General features: G+C 38.1%; 1 protein-coding gene across 1 annotated transcript in view; it reads left to right on the forward strand.

Annotated features, from left to right (window-relative positions):
• Positions 1-5643, forward strand: part of LOC140322226 (pyroglutamylated RF-amide peptide receptor-like) — a 91902-nt gene extending 86259 nt beyond the window's left edge. Inside the window, exons 4-5 of the mRNA XM_072398817.1 lie at positions 2379-2476; positions 4803-5643. Coding sequence (XP_072254918.1) covers positions 2379-2476; positions 4803-5191 — 487 coding nt within the window. The 3' untranslated portion in view covers positions 5192-5643. The remainder of the gene's footprint in view (positions 1-2378; positions 2477-4802) is intronic.
• The last annotated feature ends 20494 nt before the right edge of the window (positions 5644-26137 follow it).

Genomic DNA, 26137 nt, shown 5'->3' on the forward strand with positions numbered 1-26137 from the left:
CCAGGATTCAGTGGAGTTGAAGGCTTCCTCCAAAGCTGTAAAGGGTTCCTTGACTGGTGGCTGAGTGTCCTCTTATTAGATGATGGTTGCAAAGTTCTTGGGCCACTTGGTAGAACCAACTGCGTAACTTCAATGGTGTTCTTGGTGTCTTGAAAATGTGTTATTCTTTCCACTGGCCACCAATTTAGGAGTCTTTAGTCCATTACCTCCCCCAAATGTATTTTAATGGAATTGAAAATTATTTTAAAGCTTCTTCATGGGCAAAAAGGTTGATTGTAAGCCCATTTGGACGGGTCCCAATAATTTTATTTATCTGTTATAGTTTATAAGTTTGTTATTTATTGTACAGCATTTCCCAATATATTGGCACTCTATAATAAATACATATAACATGATATACATAACAAACATAATTACATAGTTACATAGTAAGTCAGGCTGAAAAAGACATAAGTCCATCAAGTTCAACCATTAAGGAAATAAACATATCCCAGATATAAAACCCTATTGACATAGTTCGTCAAGGGGAAGGCAAAAAAAAAAATATAACATAAGATATAGCATAATATACATAACATACTTATAACATAATATATAAATAACATAATATGCATCTAATACATTGTACCTGGCTATAACTAATGACTCGGTAGGCCACTGTACAATAAGAAAGGTTATATAGAATGATTCCTTAAAAATGACAACAGAATTGCTTTCACTCAATTTCAAAATGAATAAATAACCTTATTGAGCTCCCTAAAGTGTGAATTTGAATTTAATGATCAGTACATTTCAGAAGGTACAATCCTTCCTTTAGAAAGCAGAAATTAATTTTATTCACTACCAATTTGACTTGGCTTAAGGAATATATAAAACTTTATCCAAGGATTTTAATTTATGATTCAGCGACAGAAATGTTAAACTCAGTTCAGCCTTCCAGGTCATTGCAGGAGGGAAATCTTTTTCTACAAACCCTCCACTAGCAAACTGCTAAGCGCATGACTTTTAAGATATAGTAACAGACATTGTTTTTTGGGTGATAAAACAAAAATGTTTTCTATTTTGTATTAAATTTTAACCTTGTTTAGAAAAAAGCCAGCGCTATTTGTTGTCTGTGATATAGCAGCGCTTTTTATCATTGTGGCATCGCAGGGAATCCATTTCTGAATAGACTGTGAGGTCTGTCTGTGATATAAAGAGATTGTGTTTATATCTATCACAAAGCAGTGAGATGATTCTGATCTCTCGCCATGGATGTGTACACTTCTCCAAACACGCAGAACAAACGTCGGCACTCTCTGCCATTTAGTTTTTGTCAGTAACCATTTAATTCCATTGTGTTTCCCCTCATGTGCTGAAATCATGAGAAGTATGAAAGTTGAGCAATGCGTCAAATTGATATTTTTAGTAAATTTCTCACCAGAGCAAAATAAGAGCCGCAAGAAAATTTGTGCTGACATTCTGCAGCAACTTGAGATGGAGCCGAACCTTTTTCATAAAGTCACTTTAGAGGAAGAGAGGAAACCCGGATCTCCCAGTATGATCCTGAAACAAAACCACAGTCACTGGAAACACCTTCATCGCCAAGAATCAAAAAAGTCCAAATTCACAGCCATGTCATCGTGTTTTGTGACATGAAGGCGTCATTTTGGCAGAATGGGTTCCAGAAGGCACAACAGTGACCCAACATTATTATAAGGAAGACAAAGCTGAAAGAAAGAGTCAGGAAAAGACGGCAGAAATGTGGGAAATGGTTTCATTCTTCATCAGGACAATGCTCCTTCTCATTTTCTGTGACCGACAAACAGATTACTACGCTGGAACATCCTCCATATTCATCACTTTTTTCTGTTTCCTACATTGAAATCTGTGATTAAAGGAACGCGCTTTGTGTCAATGAATGCAGGAAAGAAAAAAACATCAGATATCAGAAACTGATCTGCTCCTCACCTTCCACCAGTGGCAAACAAGGCGGCATCGGTGCTTAGTTGTGAATGGAGAGAATATTGAAGGGGACAACCATTAGTCATAATTGTCATATAATCAAATAAAAGTCAGTTATTATATTGTCTTACTATTTCATAGACAGTCCTCATATGTATAAACTTTTATTTGCATACCTTTTTTAGCCTTTTTGTGTTACCTTCAACTTTTTTTTATTGTTTTTAGTGAGGAACATTTCAATTGAAATCATACCTTTAGGGCTAAAAAACTAGAATTTGTACTGGTGAACTCCTTCCAGGTTTGTCACCCAGGTTTTCCCACGATAGTCTTTCCTCTTTAGTCTTGGAGAATTTTAATAAATCAAGTCCAATGTATTCATGTCATTATGCAATTTGTTGCTTTAATCTGAAACATGTTGTGTGCTTCTTTATCAGGAAGAAGAAACGAGCTGTCATGATGATGGTCATTGTAGTCCTTTTCTTCACGGCCTGCTGGGCTCCCTTCCATGTCGTCCACATATTATTTGAATATAGTAAGTTGTGTGAATAGAAAGCATGTCAACTATCAGGCTGATCAAACAAAATAAAATAAAGATTGAAAAAAGCAAGATACTATAGCGATGATATCTTTTAATCTTTGAATGATTGACTGGAAAAAAATGTTCATAATACAAGCTTCTCAGAACTAGTCCTGTACTTCTGGCATATTGAGACCATCCCCTGTAATCAAGCTCACAGTATTTACTGAATGTTGAGTGGATCAGGAACATTCTGTGCTATGCATCTCAACAAACCCTGAAGAAGCTAAATGGCGAAATGCGTCAGAAAACTAGACTTACCATGATGCTTTAAATTAACTTCCTGATTGTTAGGAAATGCTAAACTGTCTGGCGACTTTGCGCTGTGCACCATCATGTAATAAACACTGTCTGTTCTGTCCCGCAATGTCAATAGGGGCAGCCAGGAGGACTTGGATAGCAGCAGCCCCTGCTTCCCTTTAGATGTGCAGCCTGATATATTTTTGGCATCCCCAGCATCCATTGTTAGGCTGTACACAGCTGAAGGGGATTCTAGAGGTTCTATCCTGCACTGCTTCTGGCTGCAGAGACTTTAGAGCCGCTCTGCTCCCAGTCACCAGTGCCTGTTGTAGCGTGTAGCTGGGCCAATCTGTGCTGAAGTGAGTTTTCGTCTGATTTACTGTTGCTGACCTTGCCTGTTCCTGACCTATTTGTATCCTGCCTGGACCGACCTTTTGCCTGTGACCTGGACTCTGCTTGTGTTTTGCCCTTGTGTACTTTGTTTGGTGGATGGATATTCTGTGTATGACCTCTGCTCTGTATTCTGGACTTGGCTCTGTTGGAATCTTGGTACTGCTATCTGTGGGCTCCTGGCTTGTGGCCGGCCCATTCTCAGACACCAACCCCTGCACACTAAGTCTTGGGGGCAACCGAGTGCAGGGGAACGCATCCAGTCTCCCGAGGCTGAGCGGGGGCTGCTATAGGTGAAGACTGTGGTGTTAGATTGGGGGACTGGTGTCTGGAGAATACTGGTACTGACCAGGGCCTTACACTGATACTCCTAACTAAGCACACTTACCTTAAAATATTTGTAAAAACTGGAACTCTGTCTTGTTTTATGAAATCAAAATGAATTATCAAGGTATTGTTGGTAGATCATTTTGACTTGGTTTTTTTAAAAGTAGCTCACAAGCCAAAAAAGTGTGGGCACCCCTGCCTTATGCTATCCCTTTTCTTAAAAACCTATTTTTATTGCCAATGGAAACCCCTCTTTTTATATATTTTACCAACTTGGGTCAAAATTTCACTTTTTTTCTCTAGTTTATATTCCAACCTGCTGGACCCCCAGACAGCTTACTACTGAATAACAGACAGTACTTCCACATGTGTGTATTTTATCTATAGGCAAAGTCTTTGATTTATTATTATTTATAATTATTGATTTATATAGCTCATTTCATGGAGCTGTATGGCCATAATATTAAGAATGTATAATGTATTAACTCAACTTACATGTAGAAAAAATGCCCAAAGTAGGTCTCCAAAAACTTCAAATATGGACTCTTTATTCAGTCAGCAAATAAAAAGTATCATCATTGTTACAACATTCAATTTTTAGATTATAAAATTTTTTGGCAAGTAAAAGGTTCAACAAATGTATGATTTTACATGTGAACTTTGCTTTTTGTTTCAATGTTTTATTAGTTTTTCAAAATAATAAATATTCAAAAAAAGGGACAAAAAGTGACAAACAAATACACATACAATACATGGACAGTCACAACAAATTATGCAAAATGCATGTGGAATAAGGAATTTTACCAAAATCTGCAGTACTGCCCACTAAGCCCCTCAAGCGCATTACCAAATGGAATGATGGCACTGGATCCAATGGGGCTTCCAAAGGATGGCACCACAACCCTGCACCGGGGGCCTGTTATAAGGAGACATAAACCTCAAAGGGGATCAGTAAAAACTGAGACGAGGTATCAACAGAGCATTATAGATTAAATCGCTAATAATTGGCATAGAAAGGTGGCACATCATGCAGATGGAACAGTGTTAGGAAGGTCACATGCAACTTTAGGGTAATCAAGACTCAAAAGAAAAGGACACATACTCGAAACACACAAAGAGTAAGAACAGGGCAGAAAAAAATATTAGGGGATCAGGGAGAAAAAGTTGGAAGGAGACATACAAACGGGTAAAGTCCTCAAAAAATCCCCACTGTACCCCATGACCAAGGTCTATAATTGAAGATTCAAGAGAGAGAATTTAGCTATTTGTTTGGAGTTTTGCTTTAAGCATAACCTTTGTCTTATTTTTCCCCTCTTGTCTACAGATGACCTGGAAGAGGAATACGATGATGTCACGGTGAAAATGATCGTGGCCATTGTACAAGCTGTTGGATTTTTTAACTCATTCAACAACCCCGTGGTTTACACCTTCATGAATGAAAACTTCAAGAAAAGCCTGGTGGCAGTGCTGTTCTGTCACTTTAGGGTTCAAGAACAAACTGAGAAACGAGACTGTAATAACCTGGAGAAGGCCAAGGTTGGGACCTCCAACTTTCCCCATAGGAGGGAAGGGCGCAGCGGTCACAGTCAACTCAGTGCAGAGAACCTAGAACTCCGTCTATGTGAGCAATTCCCAGCTGCTAAACTGGAGTCGGTCACCTACCCTTTAGTGAACTCCCACAAGGATCTCTTACCCAACGGACAGTCTGCATAATCACTGCCGAAAAGGAGATGGGTCAAAGGAAACATTTTAAAAGATACAATTTTATTCAATGTTTTAAAACCATGACATTTTTAGGACCTTTGTTTGTTTTATACCTAAAGGGCATATTCATTTCATTATGCCCAGATCAGAACATGCATTTTTAGGTAATATATCTGCCAATAAAAGACTAAACATTAAAGAAGTGAACTAGTTAGACGAGGCTGAATTCCAGAGACAGTCCTTCATGCACTAGTTAGTCCTCAATTCCTGTTGGTAGTCATGCGGCTCCAGGGCATGCTTCTGCAGAGCAAGTTCTCAGGGAAATAGAGGTAGAAAAGTCGAAAAGTTTGATATATTAGCTGTATATAGTGTGTACAGTTCAGCAAATGTGTGTGGTTTTATTTCATTTTGTACATTCAATTTCTTGACCTTCCCATTCTTTAAAGAATAAATAAACTTGATACAAAAGAGTTGTGTCTCATATTTTATGTGAAAGAAAAATTCAGTTTCCTATATGCCAGGGGTGCCCAACAGGTGGATCGTGAGCTACTGGTACATTGCAAAGGCAAGGCGAGTAGATGGCGGAGCCCTGCCTTTCAAAATATACTCTACCGCGCACAGGAGTTATCAAGTTATTGCTGGTGGATCATTTTGACTTCGTCATTTTAAAAGTAGCTCGCAAGCTAAAAAAGTGTGGGCACCCCTGCCTTATGCTATCCCTTTTCTTAAGAGCTGAACGTTTGCTATCTTTCTTTTAGCTTAATGTGTTCGAAAACTCAACATTTTTAGATTACAAAGAAGGGTAGACAACCCTTCTATTGACAGTAAAAATGTTGGTGTTTTTTTTTTGGTCCGGATGGCGATTTTTTTATGGGCGATCAGGGCTGCAGAGATCGGGAGCGCAGAGCCTCCCGGGATACCTACGTCATGCACCCTGGAAGGTTCCTTCTGCGCATGCCCTGATCTCTGGCATGGGCAGAAGGGGCATTTTTCCTCCTAGGGGAAAGGGATGCTGATCTCACGCATGCACAGTGAGATCGGCTCTCTTTATTTTTCCTCTTCACAACGGCTACGTCACCGTATCTCACACCTGCCCAGTGCAAGATCGGGCGACAAACAAAAAAGGTTGAAGATGGTGGTGCCAGGCAAGTGATTAAAGGTAAGTGTAATTTTTTGGTTTTTAGTTTAGTTGCTTTAAATATTAACACATACGAGGGGGTGCTGAGAAGTTCCTGGCTTTGCCCCCTTTAAGATGAAATAGAATCTCAGTGTGAATGTCCTTTGCTGATTTTCCCTGGAGAAACAAAAACTTCATGACGGCCCGTAACTCCAACAACGTGAAACTTGCTTCTGCCTCTGCCATCACAGCTTCTCACTAAAAGAAAAAACAGTTTTAGGAATCACAAAGACCTGATATTTGCACATATACACACTAAGATATTAGGCTGTCATATCCCCCACACTCATTTTTCTATTTCATCTGGAAGGGGGCAAAGCCAGGAACTTCTCAGCACCCCCTCGTATCTTAAATAACAAGAATGGCCAAATAAACAATAATTGCTTAAGAGAATAATTGAATGGTTACAGAGACAAAGTACAGTGAAATGTTATACAGAGAGTCTGTCCTCTATATCCTGTTACCTCTCTAGGTTTCAAAGAAAAAGAGAAAGATTGGGGTCTGTTGTCCCTCTTATTATAGCCAAGACCCCGTATCCCATTCAACCACCTCCATGCATCCAGCACTCACTCCCTACCCCACTTTAGGGAATCTTATGTTCATATATACCTGCTGGTATTCTCCAGTAGATGCCACTGTTGCACTGGGGGGCAAGTATCCTGACTCAGCTGACCAGCACGTCCAGGCTCCTTTGGGGGTCATCAGAAAGCCGTGATAGGGCAGGATGATTGGAGAAGTGTGTGAAGTAGATCCTTCTATATACAAACCCTAAATCACAGATGGTATGGAGTGATTCCTGCTCAATGAGATGCTGTCTTGCCTACTGGTTCCTTGGTTCCAATCCCAGCTGTAGTCATCCTGCTAGATCTGACATTTCAACGTCAACCCCCAGCAAGGATCACCAACAGTCAGTCTGAATTCACCATTTATACAACTAATGTCGTCCACTCCAACAGTATGAGAATATATTCGTCTTCATGAGACTACAAGATATTTCATAATGCATAGCATCAATCCAACACAAATTTAAAGAAGTTAAACAAGTTTGTCTTTTCCCCTCCTGCCATCAATGTAAATCAAGAAAACTGTAAAAGCTGTCAGGAACAATGGCAAGAAAAAACTATACAAATTGAATGTTCGAGCTTGTACACCATAGGTCTGATTAATTAAAGCTCTCAAAGACTGGATATTCAGCAAACTTGGAATTGATTTCTTGAAAACATTTTTCTATTAGTTCTCCAATGTTTACAATCCTGAACTAGATCCACTCCAAGTTGTCTGTATCACCTAGCTTTGCCGACGATAGTCTATATTCTCCAGTCTTGGAGAGCTTTAATCAATCAGGCCCCATTTCTTGAATTGAAAAGAGCACAGTACAGCAGATATATACTGATTTTCTTATGAATATCATAGGAACATCAGGCCCGATGTCTTAAATCTTTCCAAAGCTTTCATCATTGAACCTGGGTGGTCCACCAAACCTGGGATGGATCTGGTCCAGGATTAAAAACATTTGCTAACAAATAACTTTTAAGAAATCCATTCTAGGTTTGCTAGATCATCCAGCTTAACTGAAAAAAGTGTTTCTTCTCCAGCCTTGGAGAGCTTTAATAAATTGGCTAGATAATATCATCTTGCCAAAACATTGGCTCAATATTTCATTGGTGCATTATTCTTGAAGTCTGGTATATAACATAAATTACAAAAAATGTGAAGGCATACAAGGAAGAAGACAGGGAACCATTTTTTTCAAAATGATTGTAATAAAATTGTCAGATATAATAAGTAACACATGGATTTAAGTGACACCCTACCACCTGAAGTAAAAAAGCCATAGAAATCAGAAGGACCTTTTTGTGCACTCTAATACACCTGAAGACTAGAAGATACATTTTATGATCTTTTCTGGCTCTCACATCCATTTTCTATTTATAATTAATAAACTATTATAATAATATAAATATAAATAAATAACCTTTATCAACATTTATCACCAGCATGGTTTCAATGCTCTGTGATGATGTTTTGTGAAAAAATTCAAGCAAATTAATCCGAATTCATCGCAAGTAGATCCTCATGCAATGCAGTGCATGCAGTGCAGCAAATTAACTTCATGTAAAACACTTGATTCTTTATTAATATCCAATATGTAAATTTACCCCTTAGGCTACATTGGGAGTTTTCTATCAGGGAGAATAATACTTTTTTTAGCCTTTATTCATCATTGCTTTCAAACACACTGTTTTATATATTCATTCATCAATATCATAATTGAGTTTGCGTTGGTGACTTCAAACCTTGACCTTGAATATATACAATGCACAAACTTCAAATGGAAGATGAGAATTTTTTCATCTTGATTTTATGAACTTATCCTTCCTAGCATTCGCTTAGCTCGACTTCCATATATCTAGTTTATAATGTACAGAGATAGACGGGGCAACAATACAAAATAAAGAGAATTCGTATGTCAAGTGTACATTAAGTAGTGGAAATGCCACTTAATGAACATGAGTAAGCCTGGCTTACCAAGGTGATACATAGGATATAGAATGAGGAATGTGCTATGGATTGTGTCTCTGGTATTATTCAAAGTCATTGGGTTAGTAAATCCCTGTCACTGAAGTTGCATTTCCACTCAATATGGATTTCTACATTGTTGTTGATGATCACTGCTGTCACATACTCCAGAAAGCCGGAATCCCTCCATTATTTGTATGACTGTAACAGACCAATGTACAGTTTTATTAGTACAGTTTAAAGTCTGAATACCCTATGGTATACCTCAATTGATCATGTGGCCATTTTAAAAAGGCAATGCTTTATTCATTTACAAAAACATCAAACTCACAGAAGTTTATATTACAAATAGTCCTACCAGGTCATTTTCATGTGACCAGGCAGAGATTAAGAATAGGCGATGGTTGTTCTTCAATATACATTTTTACTTTCACGATCCCTTTGGTCAAAACCAGGGTTGGTTGTCAGGATACGCGGCATATCCGGGCCTCCACTGTGGTTTGCCGGACTTAACATGCCCGCGTGGGCGTTTCATCATTATTACGAGGGGCTGCTGTGAAGTTACTGGCTTTGCCCTCTTCCAGATGAAATAGAAAAGGAGTGTGGGGGCATATGACAGCCTAATATCTTAGTATGTAACTGTGCAAATATCACACACTCATTTTTCTATTTCATCTGGAAGGGGCAAAGCCAGGAACTTCTCAGCACCCCCTCGTATTATTAGTAAACAGGATTTATAAAGCACCAACATATTACACAGCGCTGTACATTAAATAGGGGTTGCAAATGACAGACGAATACGGACAGTGACACAGAAGGAGAGGATCCTGCCCCGAAGAGCTTACAATCTATGAGGTGGGGGAATTAGCACACAATAGGATCTGAGATATGTAGTGGTGGGAAGTAGTGACCAAAGATTGGAATAAGGAAGAAGAGGGTAATGCACAGGGGTGTAGTGGGGGGGCACGCACAGGCACGCCGTTCCGTTTTTTGGGACCCCTGTATAGGATCTCCGTGCATGCTCATCACTGATAGCCTTCACTATTGTCATGTCCCCTCCTCTTTTTTTACGACGACACCCCTGGTGGTTCTTGCAAAGGAATTATTTTATCTCACTCCATCCAATCAGGGATCAGAATGAGGAAGAAAAGAAGGAAGAAGATGGGGGGCCTGCAATAGAATGGGAACAAGCGAGTCTAAATAGGGTTTATTTCCACTTTAAAAATTAAATCTGTTGTAAGACAAAAAAACAATAGTGATGTGCAAAACACTAAACAACCAATTGGTTTTCACAATGTATTTCTCTAAAAGATCACTCGGATCCGTTAGTGTGAACCTCCCGACTTTTTCACATTGGTCTTTGCCTTTTCTGTTTGAGAACATTCACAGAAATTGTATCACAAAGGGAAAATAAAAAACTATACGTGCTGCAGAGCTGCGGATTTCATCATTCTTCACATTCATAAAGAATTTTAAATCCTAATTCCATCCTCCAGGAGTTGCATTGCCATTTTACTACCTGTGGTGGTAATCCCCTATGTCGGGGGAGACGGCAATCTTCATTCTATCTCTACTTCTTAATGGCAAAGCCATGGAAGGAATATGTGAGAGGAGCTCATTTTAAAGAAGAGCTCTGAACGTAATAGTATGGCATGCAAATGGCCTGAAGTACACCAAATACAAAAACAGAAACACCTTTTCCTTTTTTGATTCGGGTAAAAATGAATACGTGAGTTTACATTTGGATGGGTTTATATTTACCTATATACAGTATAATAAACTGGCTTGAGCTACTGATGTTCTTGGCTTAATGGCACTCCACCACATAACATTTACTATCTCAATAAGTAATACTTTGCATTGATACAGAACAAAATGTATGTATTGCCCCAGTTCTTATTACAACTTCATAGAAGTAGTGTCCTTTAAAAATGATGATAGGAATGGGTAGGTATTTTCATCTAAAACAGTGGGCCTGATTTAAAAAAGCTCTTCAAGACTGGAGAAGATAAGCTTTCATCAGTGAACCTGGGTGATCCAGAAAACTTGCAATGGATCTGGTCCAGGATGAAAATATTTGCTAACAAATAGCATATGACTTTTAACACATCCATTCCAGGTTTGCTGGATCACCCAGGTGTTATAATGAATGTCTACCTTCTCCGGAGAGTATTATTTAATCAGGTCCAGTGATTGTACATAGTGTAAGAAGTAGTCAACAATTCGCCCCCTGTGCAGAACTGACTTGGGGGCTCTTTGGGGTGCTCTGGTGACTGAGGAGGGTCCAGGCTCTAGTGTAGCAGCACACTTTGCACTACGCCATGTCCGCCCCTAACTTTTCCATTGGTTTCTTTACTTTGGCTCATCTTTGGATTGGAATATAGGCTGGTTGTATCAGAAATCCCTGTGGGTTGTGCTATGTAGATAGAGAATGTGGGGAGCGCTGTTTTGTCCTTCCAAACCTTTCCCATTGGACCAGATCGGAGTTGTGTGCCTCCTCCTTTTGCCATTCTGTATCTATTACACTGATGCCAAGAATTGAAGAAATCACACTGGATGGAACATATGTCTTATATATCGAGCTGATGTCTCAAACAAACCTCTGAGAAAGCATACATTAACGTGTGTGAAACGCGTTAGGTTAGAAAAATCAGTGACCGCATCGCAGAGCTTTTCTCTGATGGTTTTTGTTTTATTTTGTTTTTTAATGTAACTATTTAATAGAATTTTCTGCCATTTTATACTTATAGGTGTGGACTGAAATGATGCGTACATGTTTTTTGTATTTGCAATAAATTTCCATTGGTTTCCAATTTGGAATCTTGTTTTACTTATGTGGTTACTATTGGAAAATACTATTAGTGGCTGTTACTTTGCCAAAGTTTAACTTATCAATGAGTTGCTATGGGGTGGAAGCAGTATGGGCCACATGTCTGTAACTCACAAGAGCAGGGACACATTTTTCTCTGCTTTTATTATTTGATGACGATTTACTTGATACATATAAACAATATATTAACTTAAGTTTTCAATAGCAGAATTTATAATTATAAGAATGAAAATTAACGAAATATAATAGTATGCATCATGTTAGGGATGGACATAATACTGGATAATGGATATAATGGGCCTAATTTATTAAAGCTCTCCAAGGCTGGGAATGATACATTTTCAGTATCAGTTCAGACATCAGTTTAGCTGGGTTATCCCTTAGAACAGATCCGACCTGTAGAGTTACCCTGGCATTGCCAAAACACATAATTAGGTACATTGCCAAGTAGTGAGTCTTTTCAGGCCAACAATCATCCAAACATTATTTGTACATATAATAAAATTTCCTTTATTAACCTCCCTAGTGGTAACCCCGAGTGTGACTCAGGGTAGAAAAAAGTTGATGAAAGCGGTAACCCTACATAATCCTACGTAATAGTACATACAGCCTTACCTGATCCGCCGGCGTCCCGCACTGTCCATCGCCGGAATCTCCATCTTCCCGGTGACGTTGGTGCGTGTGTACGTTGACGGCGGGGCGGGGGGGGAAATTCAAAATCCATTTGTATTGCATTCAATACAAAATAACTGTACTGAATGCAATACATTGGACCGCTTTTAGACATATAAAACCGGAAAGAAATGAACCCCTAGGGAGGTAAAACACTCAATTTAAAACTAATTTATTAAAAAAAAAAACACATCAGACAAACAAAAGTAAAAGCCTTCATTACATACAAGATCCTCCTATTGGAGGTTTTCCCAAAAAGGGATAAATCCCGTTATCTACATTTTGCGGATCTTGCCTGCTTCTTCAGGAACTGGGGGATCTGTATGTATGAACAGGAGAATCTTCTCACTCAAAATCGTGAGGAACAATAAGGAGAGCGGTGTGTCGTATTTGTCACATAGAATTATCAGAAATTATAATTAACTTTCCCTTGTTCAAAAGTTTCCAGAGCACCGTGTTTAAATCAATGTAATGATTACTAAGTAGATTACTGCGGGAAACCCCTTTATAGTGTTCTTATCCTTGCTTGTCTTTCAATTAAAGTGCAGCATGTTTTCATTTTGTTCCAAAAAATCCCAAGCTTTATCTAATCACCGCTCGGCTCAGTCCTATGCATACACATCCCCCGTTTCCTGAAGAAGCGGACCAAATCTGTGAAATGCGTAGATACCGGGATTTATCCCTTTTTGGCAACACCCCAATAGGAGGATCTTGTATGTAATGAAGGCCTTTAAGTTTGTTTGTCTGATGTGTTTTTTAAGTTGTTTATTAAAGGAAATTTTAATATATGTAAAAATAATGTTGGCCCTAAAAGTCCCACTACTTGGTAATGTACCTAAATATGTGTTTAAGATGGGTAATCCAGCAAACCTGGAATGGATTTCTTCAAAGTCATTTACTAGCAAATGTATTGAATTTTGGACCAGATCCATTCCAGGTTTGCTGGATCACACAGCTTTACTGATGAAAGTGTATCCTCTCCAGCCTTGGAGAGCTACATAAATCAGGCTTGATGTATCATACTTTAGAGAAGCATTCCTCTTTTATAAAAATAGACCATGTAGTTCCTAGAGAGAATTCAAGCCGATAACCTTGTATCGACACTTAATAAAAAAAAATATATTGGAAAATAATTAAAACTTTATATTAAAAAGAGAGCAAATAATAAAGGTTCATGATTAAGGTTACTGTAGGCCTCTCTGTAACTTCATTTCTTGTTCGAGAACAAACTTGCGTATCATACACAGTCTGTTGAGTAAAAGCTGCATGAAATTAATAGGAAATGGTAAAAGGAAAGCTTCATTTTCATGTCTGAAGATGGTGTCAAACAACAGATTTGTGTTTCTAGGAATCAGACACTTTCTTCCTCTTACTTCCTTCAAGAAGGATTATTGGGTACGGCAGGATTACTCGAGAAACGTGTTTCGGTTCTATCTGGCTGCCTCTCAGACAACCCTTTAAATCAGTCATCAGATTTTATAGATTATCTTAAAATCCCAGTATCATGAGTTTGGAATTGCTTAGCTCTTTAGGGCCTGCGGTAAATATCTCTTGTACTGGGGAGGAGGACATTTATATTTTCATCTCTGATATAAAGAAGAGATTCTCCTGCAAGAACGATGGAGGAATCTATGGGAAGGCTGATTGTGTACTGCAGCAGAATGTTCAATCCCTACTATAAAGTAATACTGTTTTGCGATTTTTTTCATTAAACTTTTCTTCCAGACAATCCACAAGATCCAACTTATTTACAGTCACGGAAAAAAGTAAGTACACCAATAAAAATGTTTTACTTCTCCACCATAATTAATACAGGCAACATTAGATCTTCACAAAAAAAAATATCTAATTGCCTTTTTAATAATGAATTCAACAAAAAATATCGATAAGGGTGTGCTGTGGAAAAAAAATTGTACACCCTTGGACTGGTATTGTCCCAAGAATATACTTCTTGTACACATTTTGAAACCTGCCTACCCAACTTTGACCCCTTGCAAAGTCACTTTGGTAGTAGGAGAAAAAGTGGAAGGATAGCGGCTCTTTATGGCAGAAAATAAGTCTAGCATGACATAAAACCTTTTATTTCAGTTACTAAAACATATACTTCTTAGAAACATAATTGGTAAAAGAGGCCATGGCAATGTTTAACCATGACATTATAAAATACTCTCCAAGATGTGGGTCAGTACTGTACTTATGGTCTCTCCCGACGCTTTTCGTCCTAAACTGGCTTCCTCAGGGGATTGCCGAGACCTTGGTATATTGACCTTTAGGAGAAGTAGTTGGAAGAGTACATTCAACCCAGAAAATGTAGCAAAAAGGGGAAAAGGACTCGATTGGAGATTTTGGATGGACATTTTAATGATGTAATAATTATTAATTAATCCAGTTCTTGTAGATGGAGGTATCAACCTCAGAAGATATGTGTTGGATCTTGTAACCAGTGTAAGAAATACTATCAAAAATAGGGAAGGGTATTCCAAAGAAGATCTTATGGATTAATTGAGAGGTGCTTCCAAGTATAAGGAAGAATCGTCCTAGGTGTTGTGTGAGGAAGTATGGGGGAAAAAGCTGGTGGCAGCTGTCCAAAAACCATTCCCTCTCTTTGGTAGTAAGATGTTCGTTGGTTTTCTCCCATAGATTGTCTACTTCAAATCCTCCAGAAACTTTTCGTTCAAAAAATCAAATTAGGACTTTGACTGGGCCAGTCTATAACCCTCCAGTCTTTGGTGAATTTTGTTGGTGTGCATACTGAAAGGTCAATAACTTTATTACTATTCCTTTAAAACAGATAACTTCACATCTCATCCACAAAACTTTTGTATCATGTAGAATTCAGAATGTCTCAACTAAAACTGAAAGGCAACCCAAAATCATAACAGTTCCACCCCAATGCTTCACAGTTGGTACGAGGCCCTTTTTCAGAAATACTTCAGTTTGTGCGAAAAACATCTACTGTTACTTTGGATAAACAAAATTCTTTTATATATCTATGTTTATGGAGACACAGATAAGTCTACGAAACGCGCCAAACATTTAACAATTGAGACTCATTTATGCCAATGGAAGACACAGACAGAGAGAAATATTAAACTTGATTCTAGCAAACATGGAATGGATTTCCAAAGAACAATTTGGTATTAATTGGCAATTGTTTTCATTCCTGGACCAGACCCATTCCAGGTTTGCTGAATTACCCATCTTCAGCAGCCTAGGACAGATTTCATAAATCAGGCCAATTATGTATGAACCTGTTACTCCTCCTTGATGGTATCTAAAACACTAAAAGATGGTGCTGTACAATTGTTCACCCGAAAGGAAAAATAATGACGCTCATTTTCTATTCACAAACAAGGGGAAATAAATTGTACCATCACTATTACTACCTTTCTTATATATAAAAAAAAGGGATTTTATGCCTCATTATGGTACCACGTCGGTTCATTGTTCTTGTTATGTTGCAGGAAGATGTTGAATATTGATTGCTACTTGGAGGCCTAGGATCAGATCTCAGATGTTAATGACACTTAATACATAGTTTATGGGATGACTTCACAGGTAGGATCCAGGCATTGTAAAACTTTATGGCTATTTGTTGGCTTCTTAAGGTCTCATAATATGGACATTTAAATACTTCTGACATTAAGATGTTTACTTCCAGTAAACTAATTATTTTAAGCCAGACAAATGTCAGCTATTATGTATCAATAATAGAAATGCAGCCCAATTTCCTCACAGTGCTCTCACCGCAATGAAACGGAAAGGCAGTCGAGCCAATTTTGTGTTCCGAATGTTTATCTTATATGCCAAAGCACAGTTAATTACACCAAAAAATGTTCCTAAAAGCTAATCCGTCACCACCCCAATGACATTTAATTTGCATTTCTGATACTGTATGCTGTGTTTATTTCTTGTAGATTCCAGGCTTTGTATTTGCAATTGCTTGCTGTTTCTGGATTTTTTTTGCCATTGGGTGCAGAAGACCTTTGAGTCTGGATAGTGCAGCGACCTATACACCCTCACAGCTAATCCACAGCGATATTACATTTAGGGGTCATGTAGAGCAAGGGGTGTCAAACTCAAATACACAGAGGGCCAAAAATAAAAACTTGCGGGACAACCTTGAAATTTATTGAAAAAATTGAGGATGTTTTTCCTTCTCATTAGATATAAAACCTTTTCATATAGAAACAAAGAGGTTTTGCATCGCATTCCATTTTGGAACCAGCCTATAATAGAGAAAGAGGCATAATAATTTTTATTTTAATATTATTTAAGAAAAAATCTCATGCCTCTTTCTCTATTTGTAGCCTTCTGAGTTAAATTTCAATGGTAACCTTTTTGCACAGGCTAAGAATAATAATAACAATATTCTTCTATGAATATCCAACCATTCAAGTCCATGCCTTGGAGTAGCAAGGAAAAGTACAGCTGAAGGAAGTGCTGGAAATGCCAGACGTGGCCAATGCGGAGCTAAATCTTATGAGTGGCCCGCCTCTGAAACTCTATCTTCATTGAAATAGCGCCGCTAATAAAATTCCCGGGATTATTTGCATCTATAAAACAGTCCAATGCGGGGCGACGCAAAGGCAGAGAGCCTGCTGGTCTATAGACGCGAGTGATGCCGGGAATTGTAGTAGCGGGGCTATTTCAATGCAGTGGCGAGCCAGCTGCAGTTCATATTTAAAATTCCTTTGGGGACCAAAAAAAAGGATGTTGGGGGCCAGATTTTGCCCTCGGGACAGAGTTTCACAGCCCTGATGTAGAGGATGGAATATGTTCTTTCTAGACAACCTTTTTTTAGCAGGAACTGGAACCAGGAAGTGGCATGCAAAAATTATTCTCTTGCCTTTACGTGTTGAAAGCCCTCGATCAATGTACTTACCATGCCCAGTAAATCCTGCACTTTCCTGGCTTCAGTCTTCTTTCAGTGCTTGCCATTCTATTCCACATTGCCCAGTAAAATTATCTGCATCCAAAGGATTGTCATGTCTTGATTTCTGTCTTCTTTCCATGGCTGTTGTCTCACACCGCCATTTTTTTTCTGGGTTCTCTATAACATTGTCTGATCTTGCAGTGTACAAGTGTGAGATTGGGTGACGTGTCTTCTTCCACATGTAAACGAACGCTGATCTCACTTTGCACATGTGTAAGATTCAGTACTTGTTTTTTTACATTTGAGAATGACCCGGTGACGCAGTGCCCAATCTCAGGCATGTGCAGAAGGTGCAACCTTTTAGGGTATGTGGCGTAAGTATATCAGGAAGCTTGAGGTTTCCCCTTTAGTATTTTAGCCCCGGACAGTAGTAATATTCAAAGGCAATGTTTCCCTGAAACCCTAGGGGTCCTCCAGAATTGCTAGGGGTTCTTTGGCCTATGAGCAATGCGTGCTTCTTGGTCAGTTTATCTGACACTAGTGATCTTTAAGGGTATAGACCTACTGGAAAGATTAGGGCTTTGTGGAAAATAATGCATATAAATAATGTTTAATAACCTAGCTGCACACTCCATTATCTTAAATATTATATTATATATATTATATATAATATATATAATATTATCTTAGTGTGGTTATAGAACAATCCTCTAAAAGCCAAAATAGAAAAAGAGGTTCAAAGAATTATTAAGTGTCTTTAATTCCTGACGCGTTCCGACAAAGGGCTTCTTCAGTACAGAAGATCAGTTTAAATAACTGAAAATGATATTCCCTTCAAACGAGTTAGGCGTATCAGACTGTTCCAGGTTTGAGGAAGGTCTTTTCCTGATGATGAGTATGCTCAGAACACTTAACGTTGTGGTGAAACAGCCAAAGAAAGAGGGTACTGTGATCCATTAACAGTAGTATAGGGTCAGGGTGTAATGGTGACATGTAATGTAAGAGGCCTTACTTCCAATGACCCCCACACTAATATACTGTAAGCTGTGGATATAGCAATTAAACAGTTGATCCTTAAGACCTGAAAACTTTTTTACCTCCATGTTGAAAAAGTCAAGAAACATTGTTTTAAAATGCTGACCCAGATGGTCATTTCACCAATGACTGGTTGCTCATTTACCATCAGACTCTCTTAATTGTTTCAATAGTAAAGCAAAGAAAACATCTATTGATGGGTGATCAATAATCAGCTAGGAGGCCTTTATTCTCCTATAACCCCATATCAGTCATGTGAGAACCACCCAACTATTTCACCCCTGGAAGGTTTTGTTCTTTTGTACTCCAAAAGCTAAAAAAAAGAAAAAAAAACTGTATAAACTTTTAAAAAGTTTGAGAATCGCTGACCTATTTCTTGTCCAGGTAACTTTGCTTCAAATTAGAAATATTCTTTTAACCTCAAAAAAGAACACAAATTTGAACGAGGCGGTTTAACCTCTCCCACCAGAAGCAGCAGCTCGGTGTGAGCAGTTTTATTACGAGTAGTCCAAGTATCCAGAAATATAATATTATATTTAAATTTATCTTAGCAGAATACGATGCAGAAAATGACAATTACACATTCCAGACCAATATTCTTTCTCTCATTTGTTAAAGGTCTCTCAACATTTTAATCCTGTTACGAAAAAGAGATTAAATTATTAAATTTGTTTTCATTTTTCATGACAATTGTATTTTTGTTTTATTGCAGCTGCCTTCTCAGTATTTTAATCATGTACAGTTATAGAGTGGTTGCTGATTAGGTAGTTTTCAGAGAGATGGGAAAATAATTAAAACAAATGAAACTGCAGAAAATGAGAACCACAGATCAATCAACAGAAGTCTAAACTATGGGTATTTACCACCGTGGTATGTAACAATTAAGTCCTGTTTGATGATGATAGTAATCATGTAGCATTTAAAAAAAAAAAAATCCGAGAGCATGTTTGTTTTGAAGTGAAATTTAGATATTGCAAAACAAAGTTATGGTAATCTAGCTACATAGTGCCACGGTGCCGCAGGGCAGAATGGTGGAACCTCCGTGTCACCAGCTCAGTTGGCCCAGGCAGTTTTCTCTTTCCTGCATCAATTGACACAAAGCGAGTTTCTTTAATCACCGATTTCAATTTAGGAAACAGAAAAAATTTGTCTCAAGGTGCCAAATCTGGTGAATATGGAGGATGTTCTAGCGTAGTAATGTGTTTGTCGGTCACAGAAAGTGCTGTGTGAGAAGGAGCATTGTCCTGATGAAGAATGAAACCATTTCCCACATTTCTGCCGTCTTTTCCTGACTCTTTCTCTCAGCTTTGTCTTCCTTATAATAATGTTGGGTCACTGTTGTGCCTTCTGGAACCCATTCTGCCAAAATGTCGCCTTCATGTCACAAAACACGATGAGCATGGCTGTGAATTTGGACTATTTTGATTCTTGGTGATGAAGGTGTTTCCAGTGACTGTGGTTTAGTTTCGGGATCATACTGGAAGATCCGGGTTTCGGTGATGACTTTATGGAAAAGGCTCCACCTCAAGTTGCAGCACAATGTTAGCACACATTTCCTTGCAGCACTCTTTTTGTTCTGGTGTGAAATTTTTCTAAAAATATCAAATTGATGTATTGCTGAACTTCTAAACTTACCGTGATTTCATAACATGAGGGGAAACACAACGCCATTAAACGGTGACTGACAACAAATTAAACGGCACAGAGTTCCGGCATTTGTCTGTATGTTTGGAGAAGTTTACACAGTAATGGCAAGAGATCATATTTTTATATTCATTCATTGTCTGAAGCAGGTTGGACATCCAGAAGCCAATACAATTGCTGGCCAGGAACAATGAGTCTCTGCAAACCCAAAAGACTCTAATTCCTTAATTCCTGTCCAGAAGGAGTTAAACCAGCCAGAACAGAACACAGGCAATGTTAGCATGTTGTTTCCAATTTTCTTTTCACATTCAAAAACAAAATCTGCAATGATGCTGGAAATAAATTAGCATAATTCTTTCTAATTCATATTAATGAATGTATGGTTGGCTTGCTAGAAAATGTGTATTAAACTACTTCGGAGACCCATTGCCCGGAATAGAAAAACATTCATCTTACAACTGATACAAAAAAGTGAAATCCTTATAGACGTACACATAGATTCATGGTGCCTCTTACAGCCGGAATGAATAAACAGCAAACCTTTGCAATTCTTCATATGACTGATGACCAGCACATTGAATGAGATTGTGTCTTGCTGCCTACAGAAGGACGACATTACCGCACATCACATGCAATTTCTGACTTTTTCCATTAATGTCTGTTGTGTCTGGGTTGTCATTTCTAGGTCCTTGTATGCAAATTCAACAGCAAAAGTAAATGGTAAGGGGGCGGAGGTTGTAAAACATAATGTATTACTATTTAACACCTTTTTGGGCTCAATATAATAAACAGGGATTCCCCCAAACATTCAATTACTGCCAACATAGACAATAAACTAATTTTACAGGGGACCAACACATTTTTAACATTAGTGGCTAACAATTTTATATATTAAAAAATTGTTTGTTTTTTATTTTTTTAAATTGCTTTTTTTTAATTGTTTGGTGAGTACCTCACGCCTTTTGTCTAAAGACTGAGGGGGAAGACGGCAAAAGAAAAAAGAAGATGGCAGCTCCTATTGTCTAGTCCACACCATATGGAATAAAGAAGATGGGACGGCATAGAACTCCCTGAACTCGGTTTCTGGAAGGATTGACAGCTTTACACCTGTTAAGGTAAGTAGTATTTTTTTTTTTTGCTAAACGTCTCACTTAAAGTGGGACAAATTAAAGAATAAAATGTATATTATTTAATTTAAATGAAAATGGGATACAAAACACTGCAGGAAAGAACTTTTAACCTTCAGTATTTCTAGTGATTTCATCTAAAACATAACAGTTTTATATCAAACATAAACAAAAAGTACCAAAACATATTAAATACATTGAAAAGTTATAACATGTGTCATCCAACCATCCAATAGAGCAATCAAGGAAAGGATCTTTCTACATTATTAGTGCAGTCACCACAAAGTTTTCAAAAGTTTCTTTATCTTGAGGTGTACCAGCATACATATGATGGAAACTACAATTGCAATAAGTTACTTACCCTTTAATGCCTCATATCTCAATCTCATAAAAATTGCTTTTTCCTAAAACAATAATTCAAACAGAAGAAATACAATTGTGCCGTAGTTTTCCATCTCCCGTCTATTGTTTACAAAGAGAATGACAAATGTATTGATCCCCTTGTTATTATAAGTAATGACAATTACAACTGAAAAAGAAAGATCTATAACAGTAATATAAAAATTGCTCTGATTCATAAGTAGAAAATTTAAAAAAATCAAAGTAGTTTATGTTATAAAATTACTTTTAAACATTATTTACAGTATATAAATGGGTAGCTTGGTGGTTCGGAGGTTAGCAATTTGGCTTTTACGGCAGTTCGAATCTTGGCCAGCATCCTATCTGCTTGGAGATTGCGGGGTCTCCTCGTGTCTGTGTGGGTTTCCTCCTAGATCCCAAAAACATGCAGTTAGGTTAATTGGCTTCCCCCCAAAACTGACCTTAGACTATTAAAGACATATGACTATGGTAGGGACATTAGATTGTGAGCTCCTTTGAGGGACAGCTAGTGATATGACTATGGACATTGTACAGAGCTGTGTAACATGTTGGTGTTATATACATATTATGTAATAATATAATCTATAGGAGAGATCAAGCCAGCTATATGATCAAAATGTATTCATATGAAAATAGTTTGCATTTTTTTTACAAATACCTTGCTAGTATAAAATTAAGGGACCTATATTTTTAATTTTTGGTGCAACCCAATGTATTGTGTTTTGGCCTCCATTGTGAACTCCATTGTCAAGCTTCAATGCTTCGTCCCTTACCAATCTGAACCTAGATTGGCTTGAAGTCATATGTTCTTTCCCCCAGCAGGCTCCTCATTGGTTCATGGTATAGTCTGATGTTCATGCTTGGTAAGATTTTGTAAGGTCATCATGAAAGCGCTGACATTGCTAAAATCGTCCAGAAATTGCTACCTCCCGGTCTTGTATAATGCCCTTCTGATTCAATTGTCTTCTCGGTCACCTATCTGCAAATTTGTGCCAGGTCCCCTAATTCAAATTTTAGAGCTAGAGACCAGAAATCTGCCATTCGTAGAAGGAAAGAATATAAATAGTGGCTTTCTGAATTCTCCTGTTAAAAGTTTGCTTTAATTTTTTAAAAATGTATAATGACCGCAATGTCTTGGGCTATCCTATTTGCCATCATCATCTCTCTAATGGTCAGTGAGACCACCCATTGGATTCATGGGACATTAGTAAGAAGGTGGATGAGACAGTGTAGGAAGGATCCTCATAGGGACCATGTGCACTCACATGGAGATATCTGCTATGGGATTCAACGAGCACATTTTCTCCCCTTTTCATATTTACGAACAAATTTTATGATTTTTTTTAAAGAATATTTTAGGTTGAAAATGCAACATAATACAGAAAAAAAACATAAAATTGCATCAAAGAGAGTAAAAAAGCAAGATATCATTATAAAAGCCAACTGGACAAGACATGTTTCCGATATCTACACAGTTTTCATCTCAAAAAATGTGAAAATAACAATTTGGATTAACAGATTGTTGGGGGAAATCAAACCAAGAAGAGAAAAGAAGGGAGAAGGAAACCTAATTTGGTTGTACTGCTGACTCTTAGGAGGATTGGGTAGGCTCTAGCTCGGGAGATTCAGAATTGGGAGATCTCTAGCTATAATTCTTAGAAGGGTCATGAGCTATGATGGAAACATTGGTACCATTTCTGTTTTGGGGTGGGACCGAATGTAACAATAAAACTTTCGTGCATGCGTCTTTATATAGGGAAGTTTTGATCCATTTCATACAGAAGAGACGCTGCAATTTTGGTAAAATTGGTAGGAGGCTTGGCAGAAAGCTGACAGTGGAGGATTATCTTCATTCCAGCAGCAAGTAGAGCAAGGCTTTACCTCAAGAGTATCCAGAAACCCAGGACTGCCCACTTTGGTGAGTAAGGGAGGGAGTTGAGTAAATGTTTATGGCCATAACACATAACTGTGTGCCAGGAAAAGGACTTTTTTAACTTGAAAATGGTGTACAGACCTTTTCAAGCTTTTCAACCTCACTCAGCTTTTAACTGTTGCCATTGAACCCATGGGTGAGACTTATCTCCTTTCTTGTCTTTATGGCAGAAGCCAGACAAGAACTACAGAGTGATCTTGTAGAAGAACCATGGTCTTGTGTGGTGAAATATATTTCATAAGTATTGCACATGTATACACTGTATGGTAATGGTAAAAGGGAAGCGCTGTATCGTCTGCAAGTCAAGGACACAATTATATGATTCTGACCATTTATGAAGAGAAGTTGATTAACATATGATATGCCACTCATTCCACGGACCTGTAACCCTCTGGTTATCCAAAAGTTTGGTCATGCAAATTGCAAAGCCCAGAACTACAAATAACAAAATGATATCAAAGACTTTTCACAGCTGACTCTGTGTTTGTTTTTCTTCATTTTACTTGTTTCCATTGTGATTATTACAGTGCAAATAACTGTCAGGAAAACTTGAAAGTCTAGTGTTGAAAAGGAAAAGATAAGTGCATTTTCTCAAGATGCATACGTCATGAAAAGAAATCACAGTTACCCAGAGATTTAAATAAAAGAAATGTTGTATATGTTATCTTTGTATGTCACTCAATGTCATTGGCGCTGGTTCGAGGACAAAACACGTCTTTTTCATTGCTTTGGAAATGAAGCTCTCAATGTGTTTTTTATACAGCAAGATGCAGAGTTACCTCCTTAAGCAATTCCTCTGCAATACTAAATACATCGTAGAACATAATTAACTGTCATGGTAACATTGTTCAAATTGATTTCTGTTTTACAAGGACCATGTGTATCCTTATATCTGTCTGGTGTTGAATTCAATATGATTGTATAGAAGGGATGGCCAGTCCCCAATCCCATCTTCAGGAATGGACCAGGACTGAAGGAGGAACTGCCCTGAGCCTTTCACAAACAAGCAAAAAGTGATCAGTCCAAGGTCAAAAAGAGGACCTGGAACCCACCAAAGAAAATGGGGTGAAGGCACAGCTTACTATGAAGCGGCATGGTTTAATAGATACAAAATACAAAATTATTAGAATTACAAAAGATTGTTATAAACCACCCATATATAACCAATAGTAACTATTTCTGAGCCTGCCTTCAAAGCAAAACTGTACTTGTTGTTGGTCAATTGTGCAAAGCAAAGACTTACCTGTGTGCAGGCACCGGGCAGAAATGACAAGTCCAGGACCTTTTCCACATCTTAGGAAGCCGCCATCTTCACCACTGAAACCTAGGTGTACTTCCTGATGTAAAGAGATCCCCACTGAGCACTGGATAGCCACTCATAATGTATCTCTTATGCATGCACAGGAGTTACATTGTCCCCAGCAGCGGGCTCTGTATGTGGCAGTGCCATTCTACAAACCTTGGCACATGCACTGAGAAGTGTAGCGCTAAAACAAAAAGCCACCGAGCTTTAATATTTTTGGCAAAAGAGACATTGCATGTTGCTTTTATCAGTTAGCACTATCTTCTGGCGACTTTTTGTTTTTTTAGTTTAGGTCTGCTTTAAAAAGCGCTTTACTAAAACTTTAATAATCAGCAACTTTTACATACAACATTGTGCACAGAACACATTGGTATATAGTAGTGTCCTATTCATTGCTAGTCCATAAAGTTGGTTCTATGCAAACTTCGATTGGTGTGGGAAAAAGTAAACCATAGTTGGAAGCATTTTAAAATGATTTGGAGGAACACTTGAGATTAAATATTTAGGTGGGGCATATTTCCCACCACAGACATCTAGCTGTGGCCAAAAATGGGAATTTAGCTGTAACAGCTCAACTATCATGGCAATTAGAAGCCCCAGCATTGCTATCCAAGGGCACAATAATACCCCCAGTATTGCTGTCAATGAGCACAACACTTCCCTTAGCTTTGAGCAGAAAAATATCCCAGTATTAGTATCAGTTTGTAACCACACAATAATTACCCAACATGGGTGTCCACCCACAAAAATACCCCCAAGGTTTGCTGTCAATGGGCCACTTTTGATACACTTTAAAGTAGTACTAAATTCTAAAAACTTAGGCAGGTCATTCATTGCAGAAAGGAACTCAGATGTCTTTTCTGCAATCAAGTAGCCTTACCGGCCTAGATGCAGTTTTAAAATATACTCACCAGTCCCGTCAAGGGCGCTACCATCTTCATTCCTCTATTCTTCCGGGTTTTGGTCTTGATTGGCCATCTTGATTGGCTGGGCCAGGAAGATACACATACGCACAGGAGTTCATTGAGTTCCTTCAGTTCATGCATCATCCCGATATGCATGCGCAGCTCTGTTTTTTGCGTTTTTTTCAGAAGAAGCTAGAGATCAGGCAGGTACAGTAAGAATGTTTCATTTTATATTGGTTTCTACACCTTTATTTATATTTTTTTTACTTTTTAAAAACATAACTAAAATTCTACATTGAAAATTTGCCCTCAGGTAGCTCTTTATTGCAGAAAGGGTCTGGCAATGTCCCTTTCTGCAAGGAGTAGGAACTAACATAAAAGAAAACTTCATAATAGATTTCCTCAAAGTATGTTTTGTCTATATTGACCATTATGTCAATGTATAACAATGACAGGAGCCATTGCAATAGCTTGACCTCTCTGTTGCATTTGGTGTTCCATCAGTTCAAACCCTGACGTGTCGTGTCTGCTGGAACTATTGTGCATTTTTTT

The sequence above is a fragment of the Pyxicephalus adspersus genome, chromosome 2, assembly GCF_032062135.1.
Source record: "Pyxicephalus adspersus chromosome 2, UCB_Pads_2.0, whole genome shotgun sequence".
NCBI lineage: Eukaryota > Metazoa > Chordata > Amphibia > Anura > Pyxicephalidae > Pyxicephalus > Pyxicephalus adspersus.